The sequence below is a fragment of the Leptinotarsa decemlineata genome, unplaced genomic scaffold (genome assembly GCF_025532065.1).
Source record: "Leptinotarsa decemlineata unplaced genomic scaffold, Ldec_3_MD MMD2_P_RNA_scaffold_2, whole genome shotgun sequence".
NCBI classification, from domain to species: domain Eukaryota; kingdom Metazoa; phylum Arthropoda; class Insecta; order Coleoptera; family Chrysomelidae; genus Leptinotarsa; species Leptinotarsa decemlineata.
Window position 1 is genome coordinate 22,280,072 of NW_027412529.1, and position 19,367 is coordinate 22,299,438.

At 33.1% G+C, this 19,367-nt stretch overlaps 1 protein-coding gene across 1 annotated transcript in view; it reads right to left on the reverse strand.

Moving 5' to 3' along the window:
• LOC111507834 (mitochondrial-processing peptidase subunit alpha) overlaps positions 1 to 19,367 on the reverse strand; it is a 39,755-nt gene that overhangs the window by 6,344 nt on the left and 14,044 nt on the right. The window contains exons 4-7 of the mRNA XM_074185710.1: positions 16,081 to 16,359; positions 11,169 to 11,447; positions 6,996 to 7,201; positions 3,649 to 3,814 (exon numbers count right to left, since the gene is read on the reverse strand). Coding sequence (XP_074041811.1) covers positions 3,649 to 3,814; positions 6,996 to 7,201; positions 11,169 to 11,447; positions 16,081 to 16,359 — 930 coding nt within the window. The remainder of the gene's footprint in view (positions 1 to 3,648; positions 3,815 to 6,995; positions 7,202 to 11,168; positions 11,448 to 16,080; positions 16,360 to 19,367) is intronic.

Genomic DNA, 19,367 nt, shown 5'->3' on the forward strand with positions numbered 1-19,367 from the left:
TACTAATTCTTACATAACGGTCATTTGCTTTTTGCTTACTATCTGAAAGTGCCTTTTTATACTGGTTCCTGAAGGCTTTTAATTCCTTATTAGTTACAAGGTTTGGATTTTTTTTGTGGACATTACTGAGAAAATCAATATTTTCTCTCATTTGTTTAAGATTCTCATCGAACCAATCCACCTGGCCCTTTTTTTTAAAACTATTTACTGAGTTTGACTTAATAGGAAATGACATTTCAATGCCAGTGATTAATATGTCAATAAAATTTTGGAATTTTGTGTCGACATCTAGACTAGTGTCATCTAGAGATGACCAACATATGGTTTAAATGTGATTGTATAACAGAGTTAAGCCATAGTTCGTAATCGGTCTGTAGTTTACTCGCTTGTTACTAATACTTTTTTTGATTGTATGCTCAAAACTTAAGCTAATTCCTAAGTGATCGGAGAGATTGGAGTTAAATATTGATGCACAAAATTTTGAATCGTTCAGATTAGTAAAAATGTTATCAAGGCAGGAGTTATTTCTGGTGTTCTCCTTTATTGTTTGTTTTAAGCCGAATGATTCAAATAGATTGCATAATTGGAGGGCTCTTTGGTCGCCCGTGTTGAAATTTACATTAAAGTCTCCCGTTATTACAATATTTTTTTTAATATCTAAGTTTCCAAGTAATAAGGTGATTTTTCCAATGAAAATGTTAAAATCTCCCAAGGGGGATCTATATACTGTAATGATTTGAGTGTTTTGAAATTTAATCCCTGACATTTCACAATGTATCTCAACAGAGCCATTTTCCAAATTTGGAATAGGTGAACATTTTAGATTTTCACTTACTAGTATACCTACCCCACCATGTTTTCTTTCACACCTGCAAAAAGATGATACTAATTGATAGCCTTCAATTATTAAAGACTCAATTTCTCCTGTTGATAGTCAGTGTTCATTTACGCATGCAATTTGATATTTTTTTTCTTTAAGAAGTACGTTCAGTTCCAGCACCTTATTACGAATAGATTGGATATTAAGATGTAATAAATTTAGACATTGCTTTGAGGTGGTTTTTATATTCATTTTTTTATTATTACCTATTGTTCTTTCTTGTACACAAGCACTTTCTTCCTCCCCGTTTTTTTGCGTAATATGAATAACATTGCACAAATTGTCTCTCACATGCTGTTGACTAGCATTAGATATTGATAAGTTATTTAAATTTAAGTAATTGCTAAAAAAGCAGCTTCCCGAGATTGTTGAGCCTCATTTTGACTAGATGAAGAACTATAAGATTGCCTAGCATTCTGAATTTCCTGACTGTCAGAATCCTTGTGATTGATAACATCCTTTATCTGAAATTTCTCATAATACAACTTGAAGTCGAATCGACGGTAATATACTCCTTTAGGCCAGAAAGACAAGTCGTATAGTTTCTCCTTGAATTTGTAATCCGCAGCTACTAAAAAGCATTTAAATTTACCACCCATAGGTTGCAGCGTTTTTACAATAAAATCACTTTCTTCGTTGCCAGTTTTCTTTACCAAAAAATTTGTTATGTCTTGCTCTGTTACCTCTTTAAGTATTCGATATAAATAGAGCCACACCTTTTTGCTGGCCCCTTTGAAATTACCCCCATCATCTTCTGATTGACCTATATTTCTTTTATTAGTACTTTGCATTCCTCTCTTCCGAACCACCCGTGTCCAGCCATCTTCACTCAAATTGTCTGGTTTTGTTAATACTGGTGACTGGTCTAATGTTATAATATCATTCATTAAAGTTCTTTGCGCATTTTCCATTATAGATAAGTTACTTGGTGCTGCTATTAAGCTTGGACTTTTTGAACTATCCCCTGAATTCTTATTTCTTTTTGTTGTTTTGGAGAATAATGTTGGAGTTTTTGTACTATCATCAGTTCCTGCCAGTTTTTGTATAGTTGGGTTTTTTTGTTGAGCATTCTTATTTGGTTCATTATTTTTTTCATTCAGGCCAATTATTTTAGCTTCTAGGGATTTAAATTTATTTTCAATTGAAATATGCAATGTTTTTATAATACTGGTTAAATGTTCTTCTGGAATGTTTTTGTCTGAAACATCTTTTTGCTCCTTGTGAGAGAGAGATCTACTTAGAATGTCAATTTCAGTCTGCAAATTTTTTATTTTGTCCTTGAGAAGAAAATTATTTTCTCTTAGCTCTGTATTAATTTCTTTTAATAAAATATTTTCCTGATGCAAAGATTTATCCATAAATGTGTCACTTAAAACGGCCTGATTGGCCGTGTCTGGTTCATCACTTTGAGAATATTTACTTACTTCAGCATATGATTGATTTTCACAGCACTTTTTGGTTTTTTTAGTTGCACATGCAGTATGAAATGTAATTTTACAACTTTGACAAATTACTTTTTTGTTAACAGCCGGTTTTTTACAAAAACCACAGAGCACACTTTCACTAGCTTCTTCACCCATTCTAGGTTAGGTTAGAATATTAGTATTATTAAGTTGTATAGTTTCTTTATTTGTGTTTAACCTTGATTCAGCTTTGTTTATGTGTTGTTGAATTTATAAATCTAACAAGCAGCAAAGCTCTTCATGTTTGTGAAAAACATTTTAATGTAAGATTTACATATTATGATCTATCTGATTTGTGATTTAATTGTGTTCAGACTAGGGATATTGGAAAATTAGAAACATAATTAAATATTACAATTAATATTAATAAAAATAATTTTTATTGTCGTTTTCATTTTTATCATTGTTTTTTCTTAAATAAAATGTTTTATTGATATTAATTGTAAAGCTAATCAAGACTAACCAAACTGACACAGTTTATACATAGTGATTGAAATTACAACAAATAATAATTGTATTTACTTGTCTATTTTAACTCCACGTACTTCACCAAGAGAAAAATGTTCAGCTTCTTCAATGAATTTTGCTACCATAAAGAAATCAACAACTGGCAGATTGTCGGATTGACCTTTTGTAAATCCGTCGTTGGGCATGTTTGTTCAAATTTACACATTTAATAGTAAATAATACTGTGTAAAATTAACTAACTACAGTAAAAACCACAGATTTGGACAAAAATATCACAATAAACAACAGAAACTTCGAACCAGCAAATGCAAACAGTTCAACATAAATGGAATAGCGACTGGCGAAATACAGTATGACGTCACATCCAATGGCTGGGCGTTTCTGGTCACGTGACGAAATTTAAATTTTTAGTAAACTTTAATTGGTTCTATAGAACGAATAGCATTTAAAAAATAGTTTTTTTGGTAATAAAGGTTTTATTACAATGATATATTTTGATTCTCAATGTAATTTTCGAGATTAAATTTTTATGCAAATTCCCTATTGTTATTTGGCAATGATTATGTCATCTGCTATTATTTGTCCCAGTTATTTATTTTATTTTCCAACAAAATCTTCACAAGGTTATTCAAACTAATTGAAACAAGCGACATAAAAATAGTCTTCACACATGTTCACATATAAAACATCCAATTTCTTTAAGAGTAGATAGCAATCTGTTTTTATTCATAAATAAGGATGACAACAGATAGTTGTCCCTTTAATAGTTACAAAAGTGTAGGAAGATATGAGTGTTGTAGATTTGTTTTGAGGAAGGTATGAAGGTAATGGAAATACCTGTAATTCCTGGTCGGTGACATTTCCTGCCATGGCAACTAATTCTTTTACAATTACTTCCACCATATCACGAACATGAGTGGGCGGTGAACTTGCATGAATACAAAACAGGCCACTATCTGAATAAGCATGGTTGTAAGCAGTTGCACTATACATCCAATGATATCTGAAAATAAAATATATTGAAAATCGTGCATAGAATAATAAATCTGAGAATATTTCTTTTGAATAGTTTGGATCAACATTAAGGAAAGTGAAGTGTACACAGCAAAGAGCTCTTGCTTTTTTTCCATTTCAACAAGTAAAAAGTGAAATTTGATTATAGTTATATGTACTTATGTGTGTCTTTACACGACTAAATAAGCTATTGTATAGCGAAACACGTATTGCGGTTTTTGTAAAACTGTTTAATGAAAATCTCAGTGTTTCTTGAAAATGAGATTTAGAAACGTCAATGTAGAGGCAATAGATAACATAATGATCTTTAACTTGCCAGAGAGCAAAGGATATTCCAAACTAACTGATCTAACCAAAGTCAAGGAAATCTTCAGCCACATTTCCAACAACGAAGTCCAAGTTAACAGATCCTTACTCATATTTGGTAATAATGATAATATTAATATATTTCAGAGAATTCTCTACATTTCATAAAGAAAACATCAAACATAAAATGAAACGTCACACAATTTCTACATAAAGGTTTATAACTTATCTAGATTTTCCAGAAGTGAATGAGGTTCTAACTTGATCAAAAGCTCTTTGACACCTGTTTGAATTTTTTCTGGCTCTCTAACATTTTAAGTCTCTGTGATAATTTATTAAAAAACCTTATAGATGGATGCCTCTCTGACACTGACACAACGATAAAATCGTTGAGCAGGCGCTAAAGTTAATTTCAATCTCATATCGATAGAAATTTATATTCCGATGGTTTCAATATCAACAAAATTATTGAAACATATATCTGAATTATACAGGAGTGTACTTAGAGGTAACTCATAAAATGCTACCAATCTTGCTTATCTACTGATATCTTTACTATCATGTACATTTAAAGTAGCTTTCAGCATGGAATGATATAACCACATGGAAGAATTTAGATTTTTCCAGAAAATAGGCAGGAAATACACTCTCTGTGTAGTTCTTATTTTTATCATTGTTCCCGTTGCACCGCCTCACAAATTCTTCATACACTGTCATATATTTTCTTGGATTTACTTGGCAATAAACTCAATTTCGCATTCTCAGCTGCTTTACTTATTTCTGTGGAGTACAATTCAGACTTTCTTCGTCGCTTGAATCCATTTCAAAATCACTAATAAATTATCTGTGATCACAAAAATTGACAGCAAATATGGCAAGTAGCCTATATAATATTATTTCGAAAAACTTACTGAGTTGCTATGGTAATATTAATTCCATCACTTCTTGATTTATTCTGTTTCCGATATGATATGAATATGCAGCCTCACGGCAACCTTGATGTATTTCTATTGTGTTCTAGATATGACACCAAATATACTGGTCGTGCATAAAATGTTGTATGTATTTCGGGCGTGATTTGCTTTCACACTGCGGTCCATAAAAGCCTATTTTACGCCCTTGGTACATAAATAACTGTTACGGCATACTCTATTCTGTTTTTGACATCTTTGTCCCCAAGAAGAAACATTCTTCAACAAAATTTCCCGTTTGGTTCTCTTCCGAAATAAAGACTCTCATACTCAGGTTCTATACCTAATGAAATGCATTTTAACAACCCTCACGTAAACTCCGGTCAAGATATTGCTTACTTGTTCACTGACTACTTTGCATCAGTTTACTCAGATGCGATCTACCAATCACCTACCAACAAAACAACCCACAACATTAACATACTTAATTTCCACTTATCTGAAGAACAAAACGTGTCTGAAGACTGTAACAAGGAGAGATACATATATATAAGAAAAAATATTTCATAATAAAATCTTTAAATAATCATCTCTTCCAACTATCTACACAGTAGATATTGAATTATATTATATCAGAGTTAAAATCAATTGATACTGGGGTGCCACAAGGTAGTATAATTGGCCCAATGACGTTTATCATTTTTCTAAATAACCTGGAGATTTGTGGGGAAAATTGCAAAATGACAAATTATGCGGATGATACAGTAAACTATCCCGGTCTGATATTCATAACTGAAGAAGGCATCTGTAAGACAGATGAATGGTTCAGGAGAAACAAACTTGTATTGAATGACAATTAGACCAAAACTGTAATGTTCCAAACAAACCATGCAGGATTTGACTTACCTCAAGAAATTCGGCTGACGAATATTTCACTCAAAATAGAAAATGAGTGCAAATTCTTAGGACTGCACATAGAGAGCACACTGAGTTTCAACAGTCATATTCAAAATGTTTGTCAAAAGTTGAACTCAGTGTTGTATTCAATGAAAGTTACTGGTCAGTATGTTGACACAGATGTAATCCGAATGATCTATCATTCAAATTTTGAATCTGTTTGTAGGTATGGTATTATTTTTTATGGAGGTAGTAGAAATGCAGAGCAAATTTTTATTGTACAAAAAAGAGCCTTAAGAACTATGCTGAAACTAAACTCAAGAGAATCATGTAGAGGCAAATTCAGTAGTCTTAAAATACTTACACTTATAGGAGTCTATATACAGGAACTCTTGTTATTCCTTTTTAGAAACAAACATCTTTTTGAAAATAGTCTACCACAAAATATACATAACACTAGAAATTTTGACTATGTATACCCAAAACGGAATAACTGTTACAGAAAGGAGCCTGTTCTATCAAAGCATGAAAATGTTCAACAAACTAACTACCAGCATCAAACAAATGAATGAACTTGGTGAATTCAAAAAAGGAATTCATAAAATTCTAATCAATATAGAACCCTACACTATTGCTGAATACCCCAGCCATACTGTCTGACATAATCTATCTTACTGATGACGTTATTTCTGTTTTTGTATCTTTTTGCGATTATTCTTCAGAAATAAAGATATTTATTACCATTATTATTATTATATATCCAACACTCACTCAATTAATTTTACGGTAGCTCGACTGCATGTATGAAACCTTCGTGTAAGAGAAAGATGAATGAAATATAATGAAGTTAAAGCATCTTATCTTACTCAAATACTTAGTTTTCATAATAGATTATTCACCAACACTGAATAAAATTGATACCGGAGCACAAAACATGCATCACAACATGGATGCATTCGTAACTCACCTAAAAATATTCAGAGTGTTCGTTTTCATTACAGTAATACGCATTATTGCTAGTATTTTGTTATAGCATTGAAATCCGATTTTACCTACCTATTCAATACATTTGTGTATAACCGAGTATACATTCCTTTGCCAGGCCCACCAGCACTGAAAGAACCTCCTCCTCCCATCATCATATTCAAAACACACATTGCTATAAAGTCCACGTCTTGATGGGAACAACTTTCTAACCCTATCATAATATGTGATAAGACTGGAAGTCCCGCTGAGGCAAACTGAGGAATATCGCATTCTTCCTAAAAAAATTATACTCGATATAATAAATATAAAACCATGGGTACACATAGATGAAGGAAGAATATTATTTAGTCACCATATGAAAAAATCTCAAACCAAAATGGGAAAATGGCACTGACTGGAAGTTTTTTATACTGTCTGAAACTATGTCATATGTACGAGGTGTAACCATAATAGGTAGATCTACAATAGCTGTCTGTTCAAAATAGAAAAAATAATTCACTACTTGATTTCTATTGATAATATATATAATTAATAAAATAGATTCATTAATTAGAGTAACAATAGAAGAATATGGTATATGTCATACAATATGGGAAATATAAGGAGCATACAAAAAAGTATCGACAAAAAAAGTAAATATATTACAAATAACATTCCTATATAATACAAAAAAAAATTGTGAAAAAGTCGTTGGATCCAAACAATAATGATTGTTTATACAATGCTGGAAAGGAACCAAAACAATTCAAATTAATTTAAATTCATAGATGATGTTCAAACAACCTTCTATTTTGAGCTATGTATAAATTAGATATTCAATTTCTTTTCGAATTTCAATTAATGTTTAACATGTAATCACGTGAAAAAAATCTGTTTCTATTTTTTCTCTAGTGTCGTAGTAAACTCATCCCTTTATATATCTTCATATGATAGAATTCTATGGGAATGAGGTCCTCACTCAAGTGAAGATTTTGAGAAGTTCCGAACAAACTTTCATTCTATAACTTTCACGTTTTACTAATTTCTTGTGCTTTATACTTTTTATTTCGGGTTCTACATTCTTTGAATCAGGATTTCAAACTGCATACATTCTACTAGTTGAAAACAGATTATATAACATCTACTCAAGACTTAGATCATTTCAGATATACCAAATCGCCTTTGGAACATTTGAATGTTACAGAAATTGTTACATACTTGACATTTAATTATCGAAATAAAATTGTTCACCATAAAGAAATAATGTCTACATTTCGTGTGAATCTGACAGAAATTGTTTATTGGACAGTAAAATATATAACCAGAAAATTTTCTCAGTAAAAAAAATTGAAGAAACAGGCAGGCAGAAAAGCAATCAGCAGTTTGTGAAATTGATGACTTGTTTATTTTCTGAAAATTAATATTCACTTTAATGAAATGAATGAAAACACTTTTGCCTAATTTCCACTAGTTATTATATTTTTATGAGTCTTTCAAGGGTGAAAACACGTTTGTCTAATTTCCACTTACTAATTTTAGTTTTTATACTTGATAATGGGATAAAACCCGAAACCGGTCGTGAAAATAAAATAACTAGTGAAAATTAGACTTCAAATACTTCAGAACCGGTTTGCCAGGAAAATAATTTCAGCTTTTCATATGATGAAAGTTACTTGCGATATAGTTCAAAAGTGCCAAATTTGTTAAAAAATTACATGTGATATTATGCTGTATAATAAATTATTCAATCAATTACAGAATTCTTGCAGACTATAACATCCTTCTTGAAATGATCATGATTGTTTATTTAGGGAAAATTATTATTAGGTAAATGATTAAACATTCTACATTGATTATAAATGAGTGAATCCTTCACAAATGCCGAATTTGGTATAGGTAACTTTATTGTATTTTTTTCATATTGTTTAAAAGCTCAAAATACTTTGTTCTTTAAATGATCAACATTTTCATATGAAATGTAGAGTTTTTCATCACTATTTGAACCTTATCATGTGAATACCCTAATTTGAGTTTGATAACTTGTACCTTGCACTTATAGTTTCCCTATACAAAGTTATTTTTTGATTTCATCCAGTGAAGTCATCAACCACTTTGTCAAAATCACTTTAACATTTATGGGTAGTGTTATCAAAGACTTTAATCTTTTTGGTTAATGTATAATCTTAACACCCCAGTTGTTTCAACTTCAAAAGGAATAAGTTCACGAAGAACATTAACTTCTGTAAACAGTTCATTTCTTATTTCTAGTAAGAGACTGAGCTGTGTAATTTACAATGCAATAAAAATACTAAAATTTGAAGTTTTGCTTAGCAGATTCTGAAACACTCATCTTCTTCTTCATACTCAATAATTCTCATTTTCTTAAATTGTTACAAACTTTGAAATAACCATAATGTTATGCCAAGGAACATTTTTCATCCTATAAGTTTTTGCCCACAATATTTTCAGAAAAACACACTTCATTCCAACTAGGCAACGCTACTAAAAACTTGTAGCTACTTTTTTCATTTGCAACAGATCTAGCTTCATTTTTGCTTTGGGATCATCAGTGGTCTCTACAAATTCAATTAAAGCATATTGTACTTTTCCTAAACTGGTGACTAAACGCTTTAACACTTTGAAGTATGCTCTCCCCCACCTCATATCACATGACTTATACAGTGCATTTCTTTAATGTTTAATGTGTTTTGAAGTGAAATTGACAGATGAAACTTTCAAGATGGCGACTGGGCGCCATCTTGGTACCACGTCAACAATCTCTAAAATGGTCAATTCTCGTCCATTGGGAAAAAAAATTGAAGCAATTTTTGTTCGCGTAACTTTCACGAGACCGATAGTATTTTCATTGAACGTTTTCCGAATCGTCCTATCTGTAGAAAATATTTGAGGGAACTTGTATCCAAATTCGCAACTACCGGTAGTGTACATAACAAAAAGCCCCCAGGTCATCAGTCCATTCCGGAAGAACAGCAAGTGCAAATAATTGGTGAGATGGTAGTCAATCTTGAACAGTCTACTTATTCCGTCGCGAATGTTTGTGAGGTGTCTCCTTCTACTGTGTAGAGACTTTTGAAAAGGAATAGGTATCATCCATACAAAATTAAAATGGTACACCAATTAACTAAAGATGACCTTGATCAAAGAACAGAATTCTGCCAAATCATGGCGGAAACCATTGCAAGGCATCCTACCTATCTCCACAATATTTGCTTTAGTGACGAATATACATTTTTTTAACGGCAATGTTCACAGACAAAATTGCCGTTATTGGAGTGACAACAACCCCCACGTTTTCCGGGAAACACATATCCAATATCCAGAAAAAATTAACGTTTGGGCCGGAATATTGGGAAACCATATCCTAGGACCTCTATTTATTGATCAAAATTTAACAAGGGTACAGTATTTGGATATGCTGGAAACTACTGTTGACCCTCTCATCACTGAAATCGTCGAAGCTAATCTTAATGAATTCGATATGGATATTGTATTCCAACAAGATGAAGTACCACCACATTACTCCAGAGAAGTAAGAAACTATTTGGATACTACTTTTTCCGATCGTTGGATTGACCGTCGAGGTCCTACAGAATGGCCAGTCCGCTCGCCAGATTTGACACCTTTGGACTTTTTTTATGGGGCTATTTGAAGCAAAAGGTGTACGAAACTGAACCTGTTTCAATATTGGATATTCGGCAGAGAATAATGAATATTTGTAGAGATATTGACGTTACTGTGTTTGAAAATGTTCGGCGTGAAATATCGATAGGCTGTTCATATGTCAAGAAGTTCAAGGCAGCCATTTCGAGCATCTTCTGAACTGACCTCAAGCTTATTACCTCATATTATGTAAGTTAAATGTCAATATATTCAGGCAATTATTAAAAGTTCCGCCATTTTGTAGTAGTTGAAGATATTGACATTATATTCTAGGGTTGTGAAGCATTTGTTAGGAGCTTCAAAAAGATGTGTCACAAAACCACCCTTTCCAATTAATTTTTTCCCATATGTCGTCCAGTCGCCATCCTGAAAGTTTCATCTGTCAATTTCACTTCAAAATAAAGTATTCATGCATTAATTTCATTATCCCAAATTTCAATTTTTTGAGTTGACCCGTTAAAAAAATAAAAGGGGAGGGAGGGCATTAAATGAATGCATTGTATGTATGTGTTTGTGTAGTTTCTTTATAACATTAAAAAATAGTTTGATACCTTTTGGAATGCATTTATAATAAAATCTTACCCGAACCATTCCCCCAGTGTATTGGGGAATACTGTGATCACAACTCATATATTTTCTATTGCCATCATTCTCAGTTTCCCATATTGGTTTATCATCAACAAAATATTTTTCGACGGCCTCAAGAAGTCTTGCATGTTCCACGCCAACTCCAGCAACAACCATTCTCTTGGGAGTATAATGGTTACTCAAGTATGTTAACAACATTTCTCTGTCGATTTTGGAAACGTTTTCTGGGGGACAAAGTCTCGGAAGACCGAGAGTATTGTCTTTGTATGCAGCCTGAAATTTCAAAAATACATTTTTTTGCTATGAATCCATTTGTGGAATGAAAATGTATATTGAATCAATTTACATATCCTAGTGGAATATTCAATTGACAGACTTTAGGTTTTCATTTCTGATGTACCATTTCTCAATCTTTGGACCTCTACATTTATTCTTACTTTATTCTACATTTACTGTAACATTTATTTTACTTTGGCGTTGAAAATATTCCATTTTAGATTTACAACTTCTGTTTCTGTATGTTATGTCTATGCATTGTCAAATGAAAAAAAAAAATTTTGAAAAATAATGTACAATATAGATCTTCCAAATTTAAAAAAATACTCCCTGAATGGGAAAATTATCTATTAACCAGTTCGAACTGAAATCAGGAACTGTTTTTCAAACTACTTTGGGTTATCAACCTTCCACAATCTACTCATGTGAAATAAGGACGAACATAAGCTTTTGGGTTTTAAAAAAATATATAGCATACTTATTAATTAAATATCTTTATTTAAAGAGACAGAAGTACAACTTGAAACTAGTAGTATACAATAACTACGCTTCAAAAACAGTTCATGAAACAAACACTAGACTGCCTTTCTTATTCAAATGTTATTGCTTGTCCATCTAGTTTAAATCTGATCCGCCACCGCATTTGACAAAACCATAAATAACTAGATAAAAATGCTGAAATGTTCTAAAACCTCTAAAACAGCCTTTGTTGTCCTCTTCAAAAACATTCTTATCCATGTCAGGTAAACATGCTTTTCAATAACTGTCAGGACCCATCTCTCCACCCACTCAATTCGAATCATCTTTTTTTTTTCTAAAAGAGGAATATTTTTAGGGAATATAAGTTTTTTGGGAAAAAGCTTTTTCTCAGTCTGTCCTTTCTTACTATTATGCAAATTCTGTTATGTTAATTTATTTAGTTTTCATTTTTAATATATATGATGGAATTAGCCAATACTTGATGAAAATCCATAACTAACGTATACCAACGTATACCAATTTCAAGATTTAGTATAAATAATTCTTACCAATTAGTGAATAATATTAAAAACGTAATTCTTCCTGATAACGCAAAATAATATCGTTTGATGTCCAAAATGTATTTATCAGTATTCCGCCAATTGAAACAATTGGACTGGTTGAGCGTCTCTTGGACAAAAACCACATGAATCCACTAATAAAACAATAAATTTCAGATTGAATTACTATTTGTCTATCTCAAAATGATTTCCAATTTAACAAAAAAATGTATTCATGCCGTGAAGGACTAATAATGGGGAACCCTTTGAGTCCTTTGCTGGCTGAAATTTTCATGGATAACATAAAGTATGAAATCCATAATAATCAGTTAACAGTTTCTTGTACCGCTACAGATACATAGATGATATCTTAATCTGTTTAACTGGTACATAAAGGCAATTAGACAAGTTTATTGAATATGCCAATTCCATTCACCCGTCAATAAAATTCACCACTCAAAGGGAGGTAAATAATTCAATAAATTACCTTGACTTAACCATTACGAAAAATAACAATAAACATGATTTTGCACAAGCAATCTTACACGAACATTATCATACATTAGTCATTCTCAAAGTGGGTGAAACACCCTCTTGCGGGCGCTGGAGGCCTATATGGGGGCAATGAAGGGCACAGAGAAGATTGGTGGGCGTTGAAGCGGTTTAGGGGGGCGATGGCTAATTTAAAAATGTTTTTCTGCTTTTAACACAAACTTTACCGCTCCTTTACGCTTAACGGCGTTTCCTCGTGTAACGCCATCTAGGAGACTAGACAGCAACTATTTCCTGTCCGATAGTTGTCAAACTGTACAATAGATGGCGATAAGTTTTAATGCGAAGCGAGAAGTTTCTAGTCTCCATTCTCGAAAGTACTAGGCCCGCTCGCTGCCTCATATAAAAGCGCGCGCGATATCCAGCCAGTAATGTCACTCGACGATATTACGAAAAAAAGTGAATTTAGTTAGCGACTAGCTAGGTAAAGTGCCGTACGTACGGTGGTGAATACTGTGAGTGGTGTCATTAGCAAGTTTTTAATACTCGAATCTTTACTTCGGCATTTTTGAAGACAAAATTATGTCGGAAGCAAAAAAGAAGAAACGGCTGTATAGCACGGATTATATAAAATATGGATTTATTGAAAATCCCACAAATCCATCTTCGCCTGTGTGCCTTTTTTGTCAAAAAACATTTTCGAATGAAGCGATGAAACTTTCAAGGCTACAAGATCATTTGAATAAAATACATTCAGATAAAAAAGACGGATGGGTTCCCGCTATGACAGGACGTCACAAAGGCTTCATAGCATACTTAAAAAATAAAATTCCAGATGTGCTCAGTGTAATTCGCGTCATTCATAGACAACATTTGGATGCGAAAAAGTTAAGTGGGCACCTCTCTCAATCACTGCAATATATCATCAAAGCAGTCAATAAAATCCGAAACAGCTCTTTAAATGACAGATTATTTATTCAGCTTTGTGTTGCTAATGATGAAGATTTCAACCAATTGCTATTTCACACAGAAGTGCGTTGGTTATCAAGAGGTAACTGACTCGACAGACCTGCATAAATTATTTAATAATGTCAATCTCCAACTTCAATATGACGACTTGAATTTGATTAAAACAAAAAATGTCATTGCTGCTTTTGTAGCCAAATTGCTCTTATACAAGAATAATATCGACAGACGTGAGTTTCGCAATTTTCCTAATTTGTCAGCAGTATCCTTCAACAACAACGACTTGCTTGTTTACGGCCAACATTTGGAAAACCTCCATAGTGATTTCGCAAAACGATTCCAGGATATTTTAAAATTGGAAATACCGGACTGGGTGTTGCATCCTTTTTCAAATGTCAACACAGCAGGATCACCCCAGCTGGAAGAAGAACTCGTAGAACTGATAACGAACGAGGAAATAAAAATAAAATTAAAAAATGGATATCAAGATTTTAGGTACGAAATCCAATCCCGCAATTGTACCCTGGATTGTGGTCCATCGTTCAACGATTTTCGATAGCATTCCCATAATCGTATTTGTGTGAACGTGGATATAGTGCTGTAGTAACGTTGCTAACTAAAAAGAGAAATCGGTTGCAGATTACCGAACGCGGTGACATGGCTGTTTTGAATAAATTCGAGCCTGATATTATGAAACTTGTTGAAAATCATCAAATTCATCCATCACATTAGATTAGTTTTCAAATTCAAATTGAAATGTTTGTTTCAATAACATGAATAAGATGCGATAAAGTCAGTTATAGGACATTGTTATATTTGGGTGAACCCACCAATAATATTTCTCGTTTTTTTAATAAAGAATGTGTAAACGTAGCTTACAGAATGAATAAAAGTCTAAATAAATTAAAAAAAAAATAAAGACAAAACTTCGGTGTCGGATAGATCAGGAGTATATGAGCTGACTTGTGGCTCTTGCCCAAAACTGTATATTGGCCAAACGGGGAAAACGTTTTCTCAAAGAATTAAAGAGCATAGAAGTAGTTTTGTGAATAGAAAGACCAATTCCACATTTGCAAACCACCTTTTAGCAGAAGGACATGAGTTCAATCATGAATACGATGTGTTACATTTAGGAGAGAAAAGTTTCAAATTCCATCATCTAAAATGTTTAGAAATCAATAGATTGAAGAATTCGGGTAATTTACTGGATGATCAATGAGAATTGAATAACTCCCCGTTACTAAATATTTTTTGAAATGCGGAAACTGTAAATAAGCTCAGGTAATTTCATTCATTACAAACTCAGGTACACATCAAACATTAAATGACCAGGCAAAACTCAGGTAATGTAGGTACTTCAAATTGTAAAATTAGGTATACAAAGCATTGAATATTTAGAATATAGTTAGTAAAGACACGCCCGAAAAAGTCATTGTATGGCAAAACATGTGTTGTGTTTTTTTAAAACTGTTTAGTGAAAATCTCAAAATAAAGTGTTTTCTAATTCTTTCTTATTTATTATTTTGGAATTATAAAGAAGTTAGGAGGCATTGACTTAACAAAAATTAACTTTCAACTTTGAGTTGGATGTAACATCGTAAATATTAACCACCCTAGAAAATAGTAGAATTTCGTGACAGAAACAAAAATGTTCTAAATGTGTGCCCAAGTACTGTGAATTAAGAAAGCAGTAATAAATATCCTGAAGATCTCTATGATAGGAAATATATATATATATATATATATATATATATATATATATATATATATATATATATATATATATATAAATATATATATATATATATATATATATATATATATATATATATATATATATATATATAAATATATATATATATATATATATATATATATATATATATATATATATATATATAAATATATATATATATATATATATATATATATATATATATATATATATATATATAAATATATATATATATATATATATATATATATATATATATATATATATATATATATATATATGTATATATATTTTGATTGATTCAACTAATTTTCCTTTATTTTGAGTATTTGTTGAGTATAAAGCTTAAAATCCTTTTTGTAGAATTTAATATTGAAAAAAAAAATATATATATATATATATATATGCAAAAACTTACCGCATGAATCATATCCATCAAGATAGTTTCCTGTTCAGGTCTCATATTCAGTGTTTCCAATTCAAAATGTACAGCTTGTCGAGCTCCTTCTAGTTCATCGGGAGTTATCCGAGGCCTCAAAGTGGCTTCAGAAAGCAGCTGAATAATATCAGCTAATCCGGAAGTATATGCAGAGGCAGCATAAAGAAAAGTGTCTCTTGACGCTTGACTATCACATATTCCACCATGTTTTTCCAATTGTATTATCATATCATCACGATTCGGAAAATTTTTAGTCGACTGAAAATAATTTTACACATCAATATTTAATCAATATATAATTAGAATATATTGAAAGCAACAATTTTTCTCAAACATATTCAACCAGATATCTCTGTTGAGCAGTTGCAGACCAACCTCAAAGTCATACAAGATTAAGGAGAATGAAACATGGTCTGTCAACCTTGGAGTGGATATTTCTTACTAGAAATAGGGAAGAGGTATAGATTCAACAATCAGATCACACTATCTGAGCAATAAGATACGGCACTGAGCTGTATCGTCTGAACCGTTTCGTTCAAATCGTAGACATTCGATTCAATATCGAAACAGTTCTAAGACCAGTAGTGGAATATCCTGACTCCGAAGCTACTGATTGGAGTGATTATGAAAATTCCCTCCAATCGCACTTTGAATATGGATTCACTAAAATTCACAATTGTGATGGGATAGATGCAGTAGCGGAACAATTTCGTGAAGCAGTGATCTCTTTCTATCACGAGAACTGTCCATTGAGAACCAAAGGAAATAATCGAAACTCTTCTTCGTGGAATAAAAGTCTTGAAAAACTCGGAAAAAAAGTTAAACGATTATTCAATCAAGCTAAAGAGTCAGGTGTATTTCTGATTTACCTCACAGCACAAGAATCCGTAAGATTTTCGCTAGAGAGTCGACTGCTAAAACCGAGTTGATGAAATGACCCGATGGAACATTCACGGCCTCTAGAAAAAAACATTAGAGCTCTTGATAGAAGTCCACTTTTCTGAAAGTTTAACTCTTGATAACAATCAACTTCCTCTCTATGAGGGTGACGTCCAAATAAAGGACTGGGAGGTTGCCAAGAAAGTTATCACAGCTCCGCCCGTTGAAGGGGCTATTAAATATTTTTAGCCCTTCAAATCTCCCCGAAGAGGATGACATATTTCCAGCTTTGCTTCAAAACGGGCTGTAAATACTTTCACCCATACTCATAAATTTGTATATAGCCCGCCGTGGAATTACATATCACACAGTTGGCTGGGAGCAAGGGTGGTATTGTAAATCATCAGGGAAGAGGGTATTGTTGTAAATTATCCCCTGAAAAAAATTCCGCCGGCCGCTCGACTGTGACGTGGCCAAAATCACGCGCAACTCTTCTTGCATTCTCGATCCTACTCGGTGTCGAGTCGCTTCGAAAATGATCCCGATGGCTTCCGAAGACTTCCAAAGGGATATATAAGCATTATCAACACGTGGAGGAGTCGAGTCTAGTTGAAAGTGCGGTACGAAGTGAGCTAACAAGGCAACAGACATTTGTGTATTAGTCTGAAGTTCAGTTAGAGTTTGTATTGTATTGACAGTGTAGTAGTGAATTCAATTTGGGTTTAATTATACAGTGTGGTCAACTATTGTCGAACCCATGAGGAAAACGTAACATTTGATGTTGAAAGTGGAATAATTGGAAATTTTCTGTTTTATGGTGAAAACAAGGAGTGTGGATTACGACAAATGAAGGTGAGAATTCAAGGTCTATCAGATATTATGTAGGAGTGTGGAGCTGCAGTGGAAAATTTATTAAGACTGGCTTATCATGAAAACTGAAGGCACAGATCGATTCATGACAGGTCTGGAAGGACTCTTTAATTAAGAAATATTTGACGAATGTAACTGCATCCAGTGCAAGAAGGCAGCATAAATGCTTTGACTGTGGCATAGAGGGACATTTAAGGTGTAACTGTCTATCACGTTCAGGGCCCAAGAAGAGACTGCCGCTTAGGATCACCCGAACAAAAGTGATGGGGTTCGGAAAAACTAAATTCAGCCATTGTGAGGGGGGAACATTGGCTGCTAAATCCCAAGCCCCCATGTATTCGATTTCCACAATGAATAAATTTTTAAATAACTAGCGAACCGCCCTGGCTCTGCACGGGTGCAATGTTGTAGTAGTAGTGTAAGGTACTTAATTGGATAAGGATTAATGCTGTATTGCTTCGTAAATGAGCCGTTATTTCTCGAGAATAAAAAAATGGTTATTGTAGGTTATCCCTAAGAGATAGACATATGCCATCGCATACTTTTTTGAAGACCTTTCAAAGGTATATAATACTGTAGTTCATTTTTTATCTATCTCGCAGGGTTCACCCAGCGTTTGCAATGTAAATGCAAAAAAAAATTATTTTATTTACGATAGATAGACAATTATAGATACCTATAAAATTATCAGTGTTTCTCTGCTATATTATGCATGTTATATACATATAAACCTTCCTCTTGAATCACTCTATCCATTAAAAAAAAACCCGTAGTTTTGAAGATCAAAGCATACATAGGGACAGACAGCGGAAAGCGACTTTGTTTCACCATCGATACTAGTGCAACGAGGTCAGTAATTAAAGCCGATATTTCCAACACACACAGTTTGAAGGAGTAATCAGTAATAACCGCTCTGGAAATAGCCACTGGAGATAAACTGGCGGTTTATGAAGAAGATGAAGTGAGACTTAGGCTTGTAAATTGTGTGATAGAAATTAAGGTATTAGTCGACGGAATCGTCGTCGACGGATTCGTCGACGGATTCGTTTTGGGACTAGACATCATGCCCTCCTACGGATTCATGAAGATATAAGAAACATACTAGTGAAAGTTGGGAATAAGAAAATAATGTCCGATATGCTGCCCTCTCAGCCTTACAACAGTGAAAAGGTAGTAATACTGTAAAACTCCAGAATCTCCCCCACCACCAAGAGAATTATTCAAGCCGAGATTGCTAGATCTAGTGGCTTGGGCAGAAAAACGACTCTGAAGTAGGAATTTTTGTGGCTATTGGGTCAATTGCCGCCGAGACGTGGAGAAGTAGTCAAGTGGTGTGACATGTGCTCTTCGATAAAGGGTCCGAAGACAAGGCTAAGGGGAGTGTTGAAGCAGAAACTCAGTGGATGCCCTTTCTAGATGATCGCCGTTGGGTAACATGTACCCAACCATTTTTTCGAAGGCTTTACAGAAAATGGCCCAAGCGAAGCTCTCTGGCTTACAGAGACAGGGTTGCCTGG